The 17,726-nt window shown below is 46.6% G+C and overlaps 1 protein-coding gene across 1 annotated transcript in view; it reads left to right on the top strand.

Moving 5' to 3' along the window:
- The first annotated feature begins 1,234 nt into the window (after window positions 1–1,234).
- LOC120910363 (C-type lectin domain family 7 member A-like) overlaps window positions 1,235–17,726 on the top strand; it is a 38,445-nt gene continuing 21,953 nt past the window's right edge. The window contains exons 1-3 of the mRNA XM_040322122.1: window positions 1,235–1,295; window positions 14,106–14,207; window positions 14,386–14,454. Of these exons, the coding sequence (XP_040178056.1) occupies window positions 1,235–1,295; window positions 14,106–14,207; window positions 14,386–14,454 (232 nt within the window). The remainder of the gene's footprint in view (window positions 1,296–14,105; window positions 14,208–14,385; window positions 14,455–17,726) is intronic.

Raw genomic sequence — 17,726 nt, 5'->3', positions numbered from 1 at the left:
TTATGGATCAATAAAATTCTTATGTTTTATCTGATGTCTAATCTGTTCAGGGTACCAAGATAGTCCATTTTTTTTCTTGCTCTGGAGACTCCTTTTGGGGAATTGTCTCCTTGCACTAAATTATCCATTATTGCTATGTGGATGATGGTACCCCCTAGCAATTCCCTTGATTTACTTAAAGTAATACTATGGGTTCAGTTTTTTTTTTAAATAACAATGTCATACTTGCCTCCACTGTGTAGTTTGTTTTGTACAGAGTGGCCCAAATCGTCCTCTTCTGGGGTCCCATGGCGGCTCTCGCGGCTCCTCCCCACAATAGGTAACCCCCTCTGAGAAGCGCTATCCCAAAGGGGGTTACCTTGCTGGCATGCTTCCGTGTCATGCACTCGGTGTCCATAGCAGCTGAGTGTATGACTCGGTCCCACCCCCCGGCGGCCACTTCATTGCATTTGATTGACAGCAGCAGGAGCCAATGGCTGCGCTGCTCTCAACCTATCCAATGAAGAGCCAGAAGCTGTGGGGAGAGTGACGCAGGATCGCGCCCATGAAAATTCAGGCCTCAGGTAAGTAAAACGGGGGCGCTGGGGGGCCAGGCACAGCATGGGTTTACAACCCCTTTTATTGGAGGTTTCCCTGCTATACCTCACATATACCCAGTAATGTGAACAGCCTCAGATGATACACAGGGATGAAACAAATCTCCCTATATAAGTTTTACATGTATATCTGCTGTCTTCATCTATCTGCATTCTTTAGAAAGTGCATATTGTGTTCTTCCTGTTTCAGCAGTAGGTGTGGAGTCTGGGCATACACTGTGTGACAGCTGATTGGAGGAAAGACACATCCCCACCCCCCTCCCCTCCACATAGGCAGAGGAATGAAGAAACGTGCGGAGCTCTGCTGTGAATAGACCAGCTCTCTGCTTATCTGTCTCTAAGTTCACACACATTTCCAGCTGCTTTTATCTCCTGTGTTGGAAAGCTTGTCATAAATTATGCTGAGAACAGAGGAACGGAGCAGCAGAAAGACACGAGACTTAGGGCTTTGGAGAGAGATAAGTAAACACTCCAGATATATGTGCCAATGTCAGATTTCATGAATGGGGTTTACATCCACGTTAAAGTCCGATTGGCTCCCACGCTGCCTCTTCCTCTCTCATCATGGTGATGTCCAGGGCGATTACAGAAAGCTAACTTGATAGGACAACTGAAGGAGCACCCATGGCAGGCTAACAATGCTTCAGCTTAGTGTTGTTAGTCTGCAACAGGAAGAGCTGTTACTGGCAGGATCTCCAGGTAAGAAACTTTGCAACAGGGTTACAAAAATGTTTTTTTTTTTTTTTAAAGTATATTTTGTGCGTGTACTCGAGAGAGGAGCCGGACTGCAGGAGTTGGGAGTAGGCCTCCCCCAGAGGCAATCTGCCACCTTTCTCCATGCCCCGGGTGGCAATGGTGGGTGTGTGAGGGGGTCCTCCCACACAGCCCGCCCTACCTGCTCCGCTTTGAAGCCCAACGGGGCAGAGGGACTCCCTATAAGGGAGTGAGAGGATCTAGCCCGCTCAACCAGCCCCGTTAGTCCTTCGCCTCTCTTTTTTAGAGACCGCGTGGTCAAAGTGCGTGATGTTAACCCAATTTCGAGTGCGTGTAAGTGTGGTGGTTTTTGTGGGAGGGCGGTGGGCGTACTAAGCGCAGGCTTACCTCGCACAGCACACCCACCGGGAGCCGGGCTGAGACCACCAAACTCAATTCACATGTAGATGAGAGCGGGATCCGAAGCCCTAGCTGCAGAGGTGAATGGCTTGTCAGCGCAGTGCCAATCGCGTTTGAGCCACCGCAGCTCCCCTGTTTAAGAAGATTGTATACAGCAAGGTACGATGTGAAACATACTAGAATTTTTTTTTACACTTACTTTATATATGTATTTTAAGAACTTTTTTGCAGTGTGGTATCTGTTTGTGTAATGCCTCGAAGTTCTCCATCTCTGTGTGGTCATCTTGTGTTATCATCACAACGGGTTCTGGTGGTTTTGTTTTCTCTGTAAAACCTTCTTTCCATCCACAGAAAATGTCTCTTTTCAAAAGAAATGAAACTTCTCATTGCCAATCTGATATTATGCTCATCCACTTTAAATTAAGGTCCTCCCAGAAAGTTCTATGTGCCAGGAGGGCAACTATTAAAGTTCCTGTTCAAATGCAATCCGGGGACAGACTTGGTCCGGGGACAGTGTCCTCAATCCGTAGACTGTCCCCGGAAACCGGGGATGTCCGGTCACCCTATACTAAATACACACTGTTTAATTTACATTGTCTCTTCTATTTCTGTATGTGGATGATGACCCTGTAATTATTTTAATAACAAAAATCTTTATTATTTTTTGGCACAAACATGGCATGGGTGGATTGATGACAGGCTATGTCGCGCCCCTCCAGCCTGTGTACACACGAGAGGATCTATCCGCTGGAATTTATCCGCGGATCGGTTTCAGCGGATAGATCCGCTGGTGTGTACGACCCAGCGGATATTTATCCGCGGATATATTTCGGGCCGATGGATTTCCAGCGGATAAAAATTTCTTAGCATGCTAAGAAATCTATCCGCTGGAATCCAGTCCAGTGGATTGATCCGGTGGTCTGTACAGACTCACCGGATCAATCCGTCCGCTCCCCTCCCTCGCATGCGTTGTAATGATTCGACGCATGCGTGGAAGTCCTTATATTTCAGCGTCGCCGCGTCATCATCGCGGCGACGGCGCGACACGTCACCGCGGAGGGAATTCTGCGCGTATTTTGATCTGATGGTTAGTACAACCATCAGATCAAAATCCGCCAGAGGATTTATCCGCGGGAAACGGTCCAGAGGACCGTTTCCGCGGATAAATCCTCTCGTGTGTACAAGGCCTTAGAATCATAGGGAGGTGAAGCCTCCATCAATCAATATGTTATATCCCACCCGACTGTATTTAGCTGGTTAGTGTGCATGAAGGAGGGAGGGAGTTGGCTGTCATTTACCACTGTGTATACACCCACATGTGCTGCTCTATAATCACATGGGATGCTCAGATGTGATAGAGAGGAAAAGCTCAGGGTAGAAAATACACTGAAAACTGAACATGTGCAGAGCTGCCAACACTGCTCTGCAAAATCTCCAACTGCAGCAGGGACAAGGACTGGAGGGGGAGACAGAGAACAACAGAGATAAGAGAGACAGAGACAGAGAACAACAGAGATAAAACGATTATCGTGTCAATTTATAAAACTCTGGTTCGGCCGCATAGTATTCCACTAAATTTTTTCTCCCTGAAAAAGAGACACAGCGATCCCAACGTAAGTATGAAACTTTTTAGTCACAATGGGCCAGATTCACATACATTTGCGGCGGCGTAACGTATGTCATTTACGTTACACCGCCGCAAGTTGTCAGCGCAAGTGCTTGATTCACAAAGCACTTGCCTGTAAACTTGCGGCGGCGTAGCGCAAAGCCGTCTGGCGCAAGCCCGCCTAATTCAAATGGGGCGTGTATCATTTAAATTAGGCGCGTTCCCGAGCCGAAAGTATTGCGCATGCTCCGTTTTTAAATTTCCCGCCGTGCTTTGCACGAAATGACGTCGCACCGACGTAATTTTTTGAACGGCGACGTGCGTTACGTCCTTTCCTATTCACGGACGACTTACGCAAAAAAAATAAATTTAATTCGACGCGGAAATGACTGCCTTTAACATGGCCTGTCTATTTTTACACCACCTAAATAGCAGTCGCAACTTTACGACGGGAAAAACCGACTACCGACGACGTAAGAGAATGCGACGACCGCGCGTACCTTCGTGGATCGCCGTAAACAGATAATTAGCATACCTGACGCGGAAAACAACGCAAACTCCACCCAGCGGGCGCCGAAGTATTGCATCCTAAGATCCGAAGGTGTACGAAGCCGTACGCCTGTCGGATCTTAGCCAAATGCCGTCGTATCTTTGTTTGAGAATTCAAAATAAAGATACGACGCAGCAAATTTGAAAGTACGCCGGAGTATCAGCAGATACTCCGGCGTACTCGCTCTGTGAATCTGGCCCAGGGAGTGTAAGCGGAAACAGGGCTACACGATAAGACTGGAAAAAAGCGGTTTAAAGTGGTTGTAAACCCCTTTAACCTACAGGTAAGCCTAGATTAAGGCTTACCTGTAGGTGCAACAAATACCTCCCAAGCCTAAAAGGTTTAGGAGATATTTGCAGAAATGACAGACGCCGATGTCTACGGCGCATGCGCGCCGTAGACAACGGTGCAGGCGCACTGAAAGTGCAGTTTTTGTCACTGCCATTATCGGGGTTAATGCCGTGATTTCACGCATGCGTGGGGACCTGCTGTCCCGCGCCTACGTGCGGGAGTGACGCCATCGCCGCTCCGGCCAATCACAGCGCCGGAGCGGCGATAACACGAAGATGCGAGGAGACATGGCGGCGGAGGGGAACGAGGAGGACTTCGGGGGCTTCGTTCTCAGTTAAGTGCCACATAATGAGCCAGTATGCTATGCATACTAGCTCATTATGCCTTTGTCTTGCAGGTTATTTTTTTCCCCCGTTTTTCGGGGAGGGGAGGTTAACTTCCTCTTTAAAGGGGTTGTAAAGACGAAAATATTTTCCTCTTAAACTAAAGTCTGACAGTAGCTGATAAAGTAAAAAGTAATGTTTTGCATTATAACTAGTTTGATACCTGTTGAAATCGAGCTGTTTTATTCACCTCCGTCACTCCTGAATCATTATTCTCACTGGGGTAGATTCAGGTACCGCTGCGCACTTCTTACGAAGGCGCAGTGTACCGTTTTTACCCTGCGCCTCCGCAAATTATCTGCGCTACGCTTCATTCACGAAGCAGTAGCTCAGTAATTTGCGTGGGCGCTCCGTAAAAATGGCCCGCGCAAGGACGCGTAATTTAAATGATCCCGTAGGGGGCGTGGATCATTTAAATTAGGCGCGTTCCCGCGCCGAACGTAGTGCGCATGCTCCGTCGGGAAACTTTCCCAACGTGCATTGCGGCAAATGACGTCGCAAGGACGTAATTTGCTTCAAAGTGAACGTAAATGGCGTCCAGCGCCATCCACGATTCACTTACGCAAACGACGTCAAATTTTAAATTCGCGACGCGGGAACAACGGGTATACGTAGCATTGGCTGCCCCTGCTAATAGCATGGGCAGCCTTACGTGGAACCCGACGAACGGAAACGACGTAAACTGCGTACGCAGGGCTCGCGTAGGGTTGTGAATCGGCGTTAGTATGCAATTTGCATACTATACGCTGACCACTAAGGGAACGCCACCTAGCGGCCAGCGTAAGAATGCAGCCTACGATACGATGGCATAAGAGCCTTATGCCAGTCATATCTTAGGCTGCAGTCGGCGTATCGAGCTTTCTGAATCAGGAGCACTTGATACGGCGGCGCAACTAAGCAATTGCGCTGCGTAACTATGGTTACGCAGACGCAATTGCTTTCTGAATCTAGGCCACTGACTTCCTGGTTTGCGGTGCGCATTCATTCTTGCTACATCACGGCCTAATGGGAACTACAGTTCCAATTAGGCTTAGCCTCCATGCCTGTGAGGAATAAGAGAGCATCTTCACGCAGGGCTGTAGTCATAGAGAGGGGGTGAGCACATTCTGCTTTCCACCATGCAAAACGGCTCAGATGCTGGTGGAAAGCAAGAAGAGGAGAGACAGGAAATGGCATTTTCCAACCTGGATTACTGTATTTTGAAGGTCAAAAGGAAAAACGAGGTAAGTGATATTTATGGTTGGAGCCCTACGGCCGACACGGACATGGACACAGACTGACTAGGACTCACAACATAGAATGGCCTGAAGTGTGCGCTGGCCCTAATGGACGGTACGCCAGAATAAGGGGGCATACCCTGTTAAATGATAGATGTTGTGGAGAGGAATGAACCTGGGAATTCCTGTGAAATGGGATGGGGGGGGGGGGGGTGGGCGAAGTGCGCCGGAAGTCTCGTGCTGAGACAGGAAGCCGACGGAGCCCGGAGGGAGGTGAGGAGGTTATATAGGCTCCCCGGGCTCCTCCCATAAACACAGGCCGCTCCTCGGCCTTCTTAATTAAATGCTCTAGCTTACAGCAATCAATTGATCTAATAAAAAACGAACCTTTAGTGTTCCTTTAACCTCAATGGGCCAGATTCAAGAAGCACTTGCGCCCGCGCAACCATAGGTTGCGCGGCGCAAGTGCTTACTTGCTCCGGTGTAACGAGTGCTCCTGATTCAGGAACCTCGTTACACCGAATGCAGCCTAGGATGTGACAGACATAAGCCTCCTTATGCCTTCACATCCCAGGCTGCATTCTTGCGTTGGCCGCTAGGCTAGGCCATTGTGATCGGCGTATAGTATGCAAATTGCATACTACCACCGATTCACAAAAGTTGCGCGGGCCCTGCGCACACAAGGTACGGAGTTTCCGTACGGCGACTTTAGCATAAGGCTGCTCCTGCTAATAGCAGGGGCAGCCAATGCTAAAGTATAGCCGCCCTTCCCGCTCGTGAAATTTAAATTTCACGTCGTTTACGTAAGTGAACCGTGAATGGCGCTGGACGCCATTCACGTTCACTTAGAAGCAAATGACGTCCTTGCGACGTCATTTGCCGCAATGCACGTCGGGAAAGTTTCCCGACGGAGCATGCGCTGTTCGCTCGGCGCGGGAGCGCGCCTAATTTAAATGATTCCCGCCCCCGGCGGGATCATTTACATTAGGCGCCCTTACGCAGGGCTATTTAGCATATCGCCCGCGCAATTTACGGAGCAACTGCTCCGTGAATCGCGGGCATTTCAAAATATTTGCGTGGGCGCAGAGAAAAATCTTTGCTCTTTGCCCACGCAAATATTCCGTGATTCTACCTGAATCTGGGCCAATGTGTGTAGGGGGTTTTCATTGTCAGGGAGGTAAGGATGTGGAACCCTCTTCCACAATCGGTGGTGTCGGCAGGAAGTATGGATAGTTTTAATAGACTCTTGGACGTGCATCAGACCTTCACCTCCTGCACCCTGAGGGAGCTAACAATCTAATATCCTTACACAGTCATAAAAAATAAAAAAAATACACTGGTACATACTCTGAAATACAGGATGTTATGATCTTCACATTGTTCTTTATGGTTAGACTGGACTGGGCAGATCTCAGCCTGGGTGACCACACAGGAACAGGGGACTAGGAGTGCAGTCACAACATGTATAGTGTATTTGATATCATACATAGAGCCTATTACAGTACAGCAGTTCAGGACTCTTCTTATATTTTCAGACATGGAGACAGCAGGTAAGAGGATCTTTTGTCTTATATTATTGCTGAAATGATTGATGGGATTTAGGATTAATTCCAGGACAGTGATCACTGGTATTATGAAGGATGGGAGGTGTTGGGGCGCTCACCAATATTAAAAAATATAGTATACCGTATTTATCGGCGTATATCGCGCACTATTTTCCCCTTAAAATAAGGGGGAAATCGTGGGTGCGCGATATACGCCGATAGCCGCTTCCCGCGCTCAGTTTGAAATCCTGCGCCGACATATACCGAGTGCAGTACACTCGGGTACATTCGGCTAGTCTCGGCTTCGCTCGTGCTCACGCATAAACGTCACAGAGCGTGAGCGCGAGCGACGCCGAGCCTTGCCGAATGTACCCGAGTGTACTGCACTTGGTATATGTCAGCGGAGGCGTTTCGAACTGAGCGCGGGAAGCGGGGACTCGACTTGAGGCGCGCGCTGGATAAGCCGGGAGGACACCATCGAGGCCGGAGACGGACACCGGACCGGACGATGGACGATGGGAAGACACCAAAACTGTAATGCCGCGTACACACCATCACTTTATGTGATGAAAAAAAACGACACTTTCTGTGAAGTAAAAAATGACGTTTTTGAAACTTCAATTTTCAAAGACGAAGTTGCCTACACACCATCGTTTTCTCACAATGTTCTTGCAAAGTGAGGTTACGTTCCACCACGTTTTACCATTGAAGCTTGCTTCATAAGTAGCTTCTGGGCATGCGTGGATGAAAAAACGTCTTAGAAAACGACGTTTTTTGCTACACACGGTCAATTTCTGTAAAGTAAAAAGTGCACTTTTGAAAAACGACACATAAAATTGAAGCATGCTTCAATTTTTTTTGGTCATTTTTTACAAGACATAAAACGACATTTTCCCCCACACACAGTCAATTAAAGTGACGTTTTTAAAAACGTCATTTTTTTTCATCACATAAAGTGATGGTGTGTACGCGGCATAAGTAATAAAATCATATAACTTTTTTTTTACAGGAATTTCGTGGGCAACTTTAGGGGTGCGCGGTATACGCGGGAGCGCGTTATACCGCGATAAATACAGTAAATATAAAAAATTAACTAATTAATCAATAGAATAGAAATTTGCTCATTAAATATAAGTGATAATATCAGCATTAAATAAGCAATATATAATTCACACAATCTAAAAGTGCAGCGAATAAATTAATGTGCCTGAATAAATGTGTGCTGATCATGTGCATCACATATATTGAAATAAAGTGCTTAGATACATAAATGAATTAATCAATAATGTCCATAATAAATAGTGTAAGAATAGTCTCTCGTGCAAACGTGCAATATAAATCCAGGGCAGAGTCCCAAACATGCAGCCCACAAATAGTTAATATCCACACGATATTTCCAAGGTGCTGTGCTCGGGAAGATTAAATCCACAAAAAACGTGCTCCACTCAAAAAGTGACCTGTAGTACTAGCCTCTCACCTCTTGGAGGCTTATAGTAAGCCTTGGTAATAATCACAATGGCCCAGATTCAGGTACGATTTGCCCCTTTTTTACGGAGGCACAGGGCAGCGTTTTTGCCCTGCGCCCCCGCAAATTATCTGCGCTGCGCGCGATTCACGGAGCAGTAGCTCCGTAAATTGCGTGTGCGCTCTTTAAAATTGCCCTGCGTAAGGGCGCCTAATGTAAATGATTCCGTAGGGGGCGGGAATCATTTAAATTAGGCGCGCTCCCGCGCCGAGCGTAGAGTGCATGATCCCTCGGGAAACTTTCCCGACGTGCATTGCGGCAAATTACGTCTCAAGGACGTCATTTGCTTCAAAGTGAACGTGAATGGCGTCCAGTGCCATTCACGAATCACTTACGCAAATCACGTAAATTTCGAACGTCGCGACGCGGGAACGACGGGTATCCTATAGCATTGCCTGCGCCTGCTATTAGGATGTGCAACCTTACGCGAAACCCGACGTACGCAAACTACGTAATTTGCGTACGCAGGGCTCGGGCAACGTTGTGAATCGGCGTAAGTATGCAATTTGCATACTATACGCTGACCACAATGGGAACGCCCCCTAGCGGTCATTGCAAGAATGCAGCCTAAAATCTGCGTGGCATAAGAGCCTTATGCCACGCAGATTTTAGGCTGCAGTCGGCGTAACGAGTTCTCTGAATCAGGAGAACTCGTTACGCCGGCGCAAGTCAGCAATTGCGCTGCGTAACTATGGTTACGCAGGCGCAAGTGCTTACTGAATCTCGGCCATTGGCCGCAGCTTCTCTTCCCTATTTCATATGCAGGTTACTTGCAGTTCCACACCAAACAGCAGCGTTTGACCAGTATTCCTTCTTTCCTCAAACCAATGGCTCTCATGCGATGCCTATGAAGGAGGAAACACTCACAATAGTGTGATATCGCAACAGCAAATAGTTTATTCAAACGCAGTACACTCACATTTAAAAGTTCCAGTTCAAGAACATCAAACGAACATGTAGATATCACCGCTCCCGGCCGAGAGCGGAGATGACGTCACCGACGGCTCAGCTGTTCCTCACTTATATTTATTGAGCACATTTCTATTCTATTGATTAATTAGTTAATTTTTTATATTTATACTATATTTTTTTAATATTGGTGGGCGCCCCAACACCTCCCATCCTTCATATATTATCAATGTGCGAACATTATTTAGTTGTGGCAGCTGCCTACGTTGTTTTAACCCCTTATTCACTACATCATTCCATCATTGATGCAGTTTTAATTTACTAGCTAGTCTCACTATAGTGTGGTTAGCGCATTAGTTCCCCCCATTATTACTGTATTTATCGCGGTATAACGCGCTCCCGCGTATAGCGCGCACCGCTAAAGTTGCCCGAATCCTGTGGAAAAAAAGTTTTTTTTGTACTTACAGTTTTGGTGTCTTGCACAGTGTCCATCAGCGGCCTCGTCGGGTCCGGCGTCCGCATGCGGCTTCGGGTGTCCTCTTCGTCGGGTCCAGCGTCCTTCTGCGGCTTCGGGTGTCCTCTTCGTCGGGTCCGGGGTCCGTCTGCGGGCTTCGGGTGTCCTCTTCGTTGGGTCCGGCGTCCTTCTGCGGCGTCCTCGGACAATGGCAGCGCTATCCCTGCTGCGTTCAGCCAAAGCCCTCCTCTGTTCTCGCATTCCATCTGGTCGTGCACAAAGAAGAAGGAGGAACATCAGTTTCTCGCTCTCCTCTGTGAAAACAGAGGGCCATATTCTCATAGAAGTTACGATGGAGTATCTCAGGATACTCTATCGTATCTCCCTTTTTTGGCCCGTGTATCTATGCGACTGATTCTTAGAATCATTTTCGCATAGATACACTTAAGATCCGCCATCTGTAAGTCACTTACACTGGCGGATCTTAAATGTAATGACGCCGGCCGCCGCTAGATGGCATTTACGTGAAGGACTCATTTGCGTATGCAAATGATCCTTCTACGCCAATTCCAGAACGAGTTTGCGTCGCGTAACCGTCGCTAACGTCGTTTGCGTAAGCGGAAATTTACTCCTGCTATATGAGGAGTAAATTTCCGCAAGTCCCACGTAGGCCATGTTACGGATGGTGTCGGGTCCGCGTCGTGTTTTTTCGTCGGGTACATCGTTTCCGTAAGTCGTTCTTGAATACGACTTTACGTCAATGACGCACACGTCGGCGTCATTGACGTGTTCCGCCGAGAACTGGAGCATGCGCACTGGGCTTTTTGAAGCCCGGCGCATGCGCAGTTCATTAGAATCGGGGGCGCGCTTAATTTGAATACAAGCCGCCCCCTTGGAGATCCGCCAGGCTACGCCGGGGCATTTACACTCCGCCATCCCAACTTACGGAGCAAGTGTTTGGGGAATACAGCACTTGCTCCTGTAAGTTGGGACAGCGGAGTGTAAGTGCCTTAAGCGCAGCCCATGGATTTTTAGAGAGAATATGGGCCAGAGGCCTTAAGTGATGAAGATTTCCTTGGAGGGCAGAGGAGGGATTAGGGGTCTAATAAACCCCAGATTTCTCTATTAGTATATGTCACTACCCAAGGTATCACAAGGGATGATAAATATCACTAATTTTTTTTAGCTGTTTTTTTTGTTACGGTTATCTGAAAGATGGGTTTCAAATGTTTCGACAGGGGCGCAGTTTTAGTGCTTGCTATTTTCACTAGACTATAGGAATGTCATGTACAAACACAACTGGAGGGATCCACACATTACCTCTTAGTATAGAAAAGTCCAAACTACAAGATTCAGCAAATATCAGACATTTTTCATAGATTTAGCAATAACAGAGGCAATGATTTTCGATATACATGTCCTTCATCAGGCCATATCTCTAACATCCTGCTGTATTACACATGGTCACACTCCAAACTCAACTTTTGCCCACTCCGAACAATGCCGTCCCTCCTAATTTTCCCCCTGATACCCTCTGGCACCTTTTCTCATGAACTTGCCAGCACTGCTGATCACAGACTCTGTGCTTCTGCACTAGGGATGAGCCGGAAACCCCCCAGTTCGGTTTGCATCAGAACAGGCAATAAATTTGTTCGAACATCCGAACACTGTTAAAGTCTATGGGACTCAAATATGAAACATCGAAAGTGCTACTTTTAAAGGCTTATATGCAAGTTATTGTCATAAAAGGTGTTTGGGGACCCGGGTCCTGCCCCAGGGGACATGTATCAATGCAAAAAAAAGTTTTAAAAACTGCCCTTTTTTTTCGGGAGCAGTGAATTTAATAATGCTTAAAGCGGAGGTTCACCCAAATAACATCTATACAAGACCAAATTCTTTATAAGAGTGCCCCCCTTGTCCTCTGAGTTGACCGTAAAGTGAATAACTCAACACCAAGTTCACTATATGGACCTCTTATATATTTGTACATGTTGATCATATCCCCCCTTATTCTCCTCTTCTCAAGAGAGAATAAATTCAGTTCCTCTAATCTTTCCTCATAGCTGAGCTCCTCCATGCCTCTTATAAGTTTGGTTGCTCTTCTCTTCACTTTCTCCATTTCCCCGATATCCTCTTTGAGAACTGGGGCCCAAAACTGAACTGCATATTCCATATGAGATCTTAATAATGATTTTAACAGGGGGGCAACATGATATCTCTCTGTCTGGAGTCCATACCCCTTATATACAAGAAAGGACTTTGGTCAGGTGGAATCAACCTTAAGGCGGCACCCCGTCTTAGAGATGAGAGTTCCTCTGTGAAACACTAAGTCCCATGTCACTTCACACCTTAACTATACCTGTTGTATTTAGGAGGGACACCAATGGGCCCACGCCTTCTCCACCTATCTAGCATACCTCTGCCACCTCACTCCCAGTGACAGAATAGGGTAACGCCAAGCACCTACGGGTTCCTCATGTGTGCCCTTTATTAACTCTTTACTCTCTCCCGTACCATGCAGCTTGGCTGGGGGTCTCTGCAACGCAGAGCCTGATTACTGACCCCTTTGCTACCAGAGGACCCTCCACCCTGACAGATACCACACTTTACGACAGCCTACTAAAACAATGTAAACCAGTCTTTGGTTACCTGTGACATCTGCTACCTTCCTTTCCTCCTGATGCTGAGTTAAACCTTCATAATGGGCTTGCTTTTTACTCCATATATGCTTTAACTGACCCAGGTTTATTTAGCTGCCACTGACCTTCATGCACTTCTTTAAAGTAACTTTAGACCAGGCTCGGGCAACAGTTTAACAAACTTTAGAGCTAGATTCACAAAGAGTTACGCCGGCGTATCAGTAGATATGCCGTCGTAACTCGGAATCTAAGCCGTCGTACATTTAAGTGTATTCTCAAATTGAGTTACACTTAAATGTAGCTAAGATACAACTGCCTGCGCCATCGTATCTTAGCTGTCTAGTTCCGCCGGCCGCTAGGGGCGTGAACGCTGATTTACGCCTAGAATGCGTAAATCAGCGAGATACGCCGATTCACGAACGTACGCTTGCCCGTCGCAGTAAAGATACGCCGTTTACGTAAGGCTTTTTCCAGCGTAAAGTTAGTCGAACAAATAGCTGGCCTAGCCAATGTTAAGTATGGCCGTCGTTCCCGCATCGAAATTTGAAATTTTTACGTTGTTTGCGTAAGTCGTCCGTGAATGGGGCTGGACGTAATTCACGTCGAAACCAATACGTCCTTGCGGCGTACTTTGGAGCATGCGCACTGGAATATGTACACGGACGGTGCATGCGCCGTTTGTTAAAAACGTCAATCACGTCAGGTCACTAGTCATTAACATAAAACAAGCCCCCCTGTTCATCATTTGAATTAGGCGCGCTTACGCGCTTTCGCCGGCCCATTTACGATACGCCGCTGTAACTTAGGAGGCAATTGCCTCTTTGACTTACGGCGGCGTAGCGTATATGCGATACTACGCTACGCCGCCTTAAAGTTATGCCAGTATTTCTGAATCTAGCTATTTGTATGTAATTATACATTTGATATCCCCCTTTGGTATAACATTTGTTTTGACATTTGCTGGAAAAAATTTAATGTTTTATAAATTTAAAAAAAGAATATACTGGTGGTCCCTAGTGGATCACCAATGGTCCAACCAAATCCACTGCAATCCTCTCAAAAGGCAACTCTATAACAGTGCAGGACTTATCCATGCCTCACCCATCTAAAAGGGGCGTGATACCACAAGTTGTTCAAATATTTCTCCATTTATTTTGGCAAAGTGCTACAAATTTTTTTCAAAAGTTTCCATGTAAGACCATGGCAATTATTAAATGTAAAGGAGGAAGGGTTTTATCCTACTATGATTGATTTGTGATTTATTGATGATCTCTACAGATAACAGTGGGAAGAAACTCTGGCGGCCTTCCTGGAAAGGGGTCATTATGACCCTCCTTGTGGGATCCAATATCATCCTCATCCGTATTATTGAATCTCTGGGTAAGTTATACAGTCTGGTGGTCACAACCCATAAGAAGAGAAAGTCTCTGGGCCTGTATTATTAAACTGTCTAATGAAATGTAGAATCTGATTGGTTGTTGAAGGGACACAAATACCATTGGAAATAGTTCTTCTCTCTCATTTGCACTGTGATAAATGATGACTCTGTGTCTTCCAGTTTATAAAGGTCGGTCTTTGGAAAATGAGATCAGCCTGTTAAGGATGAACATCACCCAGTCATCTGCAGGTAAGATTATTTTTATTAGATACAGCCTAGGATATTGTCAGAACTTCCACTGACTCCATATGAAGGACTCAAATTAGTACAAGAAATAACGAGGGACAATGTGAGATGTACAATGCACTTCACATTAATGGATTTATGTAAAATCATTCACTATACTAAGTATGTAATGAATAAAGATATTTATAATGTAATGAAGAGATAAAGAACAAAAAAGTACAATTACCTTTTGGATTGGAATATATAAGGCTTTGTACATCATTTCTTTCTCATGGACAGAACTAAAGTATAAAGATTATTTTTTTTAGTCAGGGATGTAGTATTTTATCCAGTCAGCAGGTGGAGCTTTGGACTCCTTTATAAATTGTTTGTTTGTGTTGTTTATAGAGTTCAAAAGCGTCAGCTAAAATTGACACACAAGTGAATAAATCAGAGCAGTGACCCCCCCCCCCCCATCCGAGGTTTCAATGAGAGACAGGTTACCTGAAAGCAAGCTTCATTAGTAGCACTGTCTCTACCTAATCCATAGTGCTTTGGAAATTCCGTCTCATGTATTATATTTTTATTAAAGTGTATGTGCCACATGCCTGATGAAGGGATCCTGCGTGGCTCCAAAACGTTGCAATTTGCTGTAATGATGTGATCGCGGAATTAAGCTTTGGACCCATTTTGGAGAGATCTTGGTGACATTTCCCCACCTGGACCTCTCTCTGTAGGGGAAGACCCAGAGCCCACCCATATGCTCATCAAATATGTATATGTAGCGCCCCCTTACTTTCAGTATGGGCACTACGCTAAAGTTAGTGGGGAATGGGAGAGTTATTTTGCCCCCATTCGTAATTTGTTAAATTTGGGCTGCTGTCATTCCTGAACTGTCCTGTAGGTCAGTCTGCGCTCCAGGGGTGTCGGTTCCACCCCTGGGCGACAGGTGGCGCTAGAGGGGTTGAGGCAGAGACGCTTTTCCCCAGCAGCCAATTAGAGTTTTCCCTCACGGAGCATGCTAGGCAGGAGTATATCTGTGGCAGACGCCATTTTCCTTGGTTCTTCGTGGGTTCCAGGTTCCAGGTGCGGCACCCACCTTCAGGGTGTGCGCATCCAACAGACCCCGGCGATGGCCAATTAGGCCGGGGTCGCATTCTACGCGGGGTTCCATTTTGCTGAGAGGGGCCCCAGTGACTTACTGGGTCCCCTCATCTACTAAAAAGATCCCAGGCTGGGTGCCGCTCGATTGGGGGATCGGCTTGAGGAGAACCCGGAGGCAGGTTGTCCAACACACTCCATATTATTGCCCACTAACACACAGCTCCTTTCTCTATCTGCAACGTAGAGAGCGTCCTGACTCTCCTGTAGTCCAAGGGAGGGGTGAGCACGACACTCCACACCAGGGAGAAAGCCTCGCATTACTGTGTGGAGTTACAGACAGAAGAACAGGAAGTGAGGATTTCTCAGAAGAAATAAGGACATTTAAAAGCAAAATGGAAGGATGAGGTAAGTGAAGGAGGACTGCACTAAGGAAGCTATTTAGGGTGATCAGAGGCAGAAGCAAACACAGGAACAGGAAGCTGAAGACCGGTCAGCAATGTCTATGTGCCACAGTCATCCTTTTAAAGGTCTAAGGGGAACCAGGATCTGAGGTGCATTGCATGCGCCAGCGCACACACATCTTCGCCATGGCGAACGTGTGCTTGCAATACGTGTGCGCATATTCGTGCAGGCGCGGCCATATTAAAAATTGCCTAATGTGCGAGGTCTATGGGCGACTATCCTCCAGCTAGTTCCTCCACAAAAAGACTGTGGGGTTAATTTACTAAAACTGGAGGGTGCAAAATCCGGCGCAGCTCAGCATAGAAGACATTTAGCTTCAAAAAGAGGAAGTAAACTCCCCTGATGATTTGGTTGTACCTATACCGATAGTTACTGGAAATATCTCCTAAACTTGCACTGTTTCGGAGATGTTTTCTGTATACGCTGCCGATTACGTCATCGGAAGCATGCGCTCTGGAGGAACACCCGCCCGTGCCGTTTCTTCAAGGCCCACTGTCAGCAGTGTGCGGGGGCGCCGCTGGAGGCCTTAACTCTAAGGTAAGCATTTCATAATGAGCTAGTATGCAATGCATACTCACTCAATATGCCTTTGTCTTACAGGTTTTTTTTGGGGGGGCGTCACTCCTGCACAGCTACAGCTAATAAACGGCACGAGCGGCCTGTTTCTTCAGTGCGCATGCGCCGATGACATCGGCACATGCGGATACAATGAATATCTCCTAAACCGTGCAGGAATATTAGATATTCAGGCTTACCTGTAGGTTAAAGTGGTGTAACAGGGTTTATAAGCACTTTAACCACTGAAACCCCCGGACCATATTGCTGCCCAAAGACCAGAGCACTTTTTGCGATACGGGACTGCGTCGCTTTAACTGACAATTGCGCGGTCGTGCAACCGTGGCTCCCAAACAAAATTGGCGTCCTTTTTTTCCCACAAATAGAGATTTCTTTTGGTGGTATTAGATCACCTCTGCGTTTTTTCTTTTTTGCGCTATAAACAAAAATAGAGCGACAATTTTGAAAAAAATGAATATTTTTTACTTTTTGCTGTAATAAATATCCCCCAAAAATATATCAAAAAATATTTTTTTTCCTCAGTTTAGGCCGATACGTATTCTTCTACATATTTTTCGTAAAAAAATCGCAATAATCGTTTATTGATTGGTTTGCGCAAAAGTTATAGTGTTTACAAAATAGGGGGTATTTTTATTGCATCTTTATTAATATTTTTTTTTTACTAGTAATGGCGGCGATCAGCGTATTTTTTCCGGTACTGCGACATTATGGCAGACACTTTTGACACATGTTTGGGACCATTGGCATTTTTATAGCGATCAGTGGATTACTATAAAAATGCCACTGGCAGTGAAGGGGTTAACACTAGGGGGTGGGGAAGGGGTTAAGTATGTTCCCTGAGTGTGTTCTAACTGTAGGGGGGGGCTCACTAGGGGAAACCACTGATCTTCTGTTCATACATTGTATAAACAGAAGATCAGCATTTCCCCCCCTGACAGGACCGGGAGCTGTGTGTTTACACACACAGCTCCCGGTCCCCGCTCTGTAACGAGCAATCGCGGGTGCCCGGCGGCGATCACGCCCGCCGGAGCACGCGCACGGAACTCGGGGGCGCGCGCGCCCCTAGTATCCTGCGAGAGAGCCGACGTAGAGCTACGGGCTCTCGCGCAGGGGAGCCAACCTGCCGCCGTAAAACGACGGCGTCAGGTCGGCAA

This window comes from Rana temporaria, chromosome 8 (genome assembly GCF_905171775.1).
Source record: "Rana temporaria chromosome 8, aRanTem1.1, whole genome shotgun sequence".
NCBI lineage: Eukaryota > Metazoa > Chordata > Amphibia > Anura > Ranidae > Rana > Rana temporaria.
This window is presented reverse-complemented; position numbering and strand designations above follow the sequence as displayed.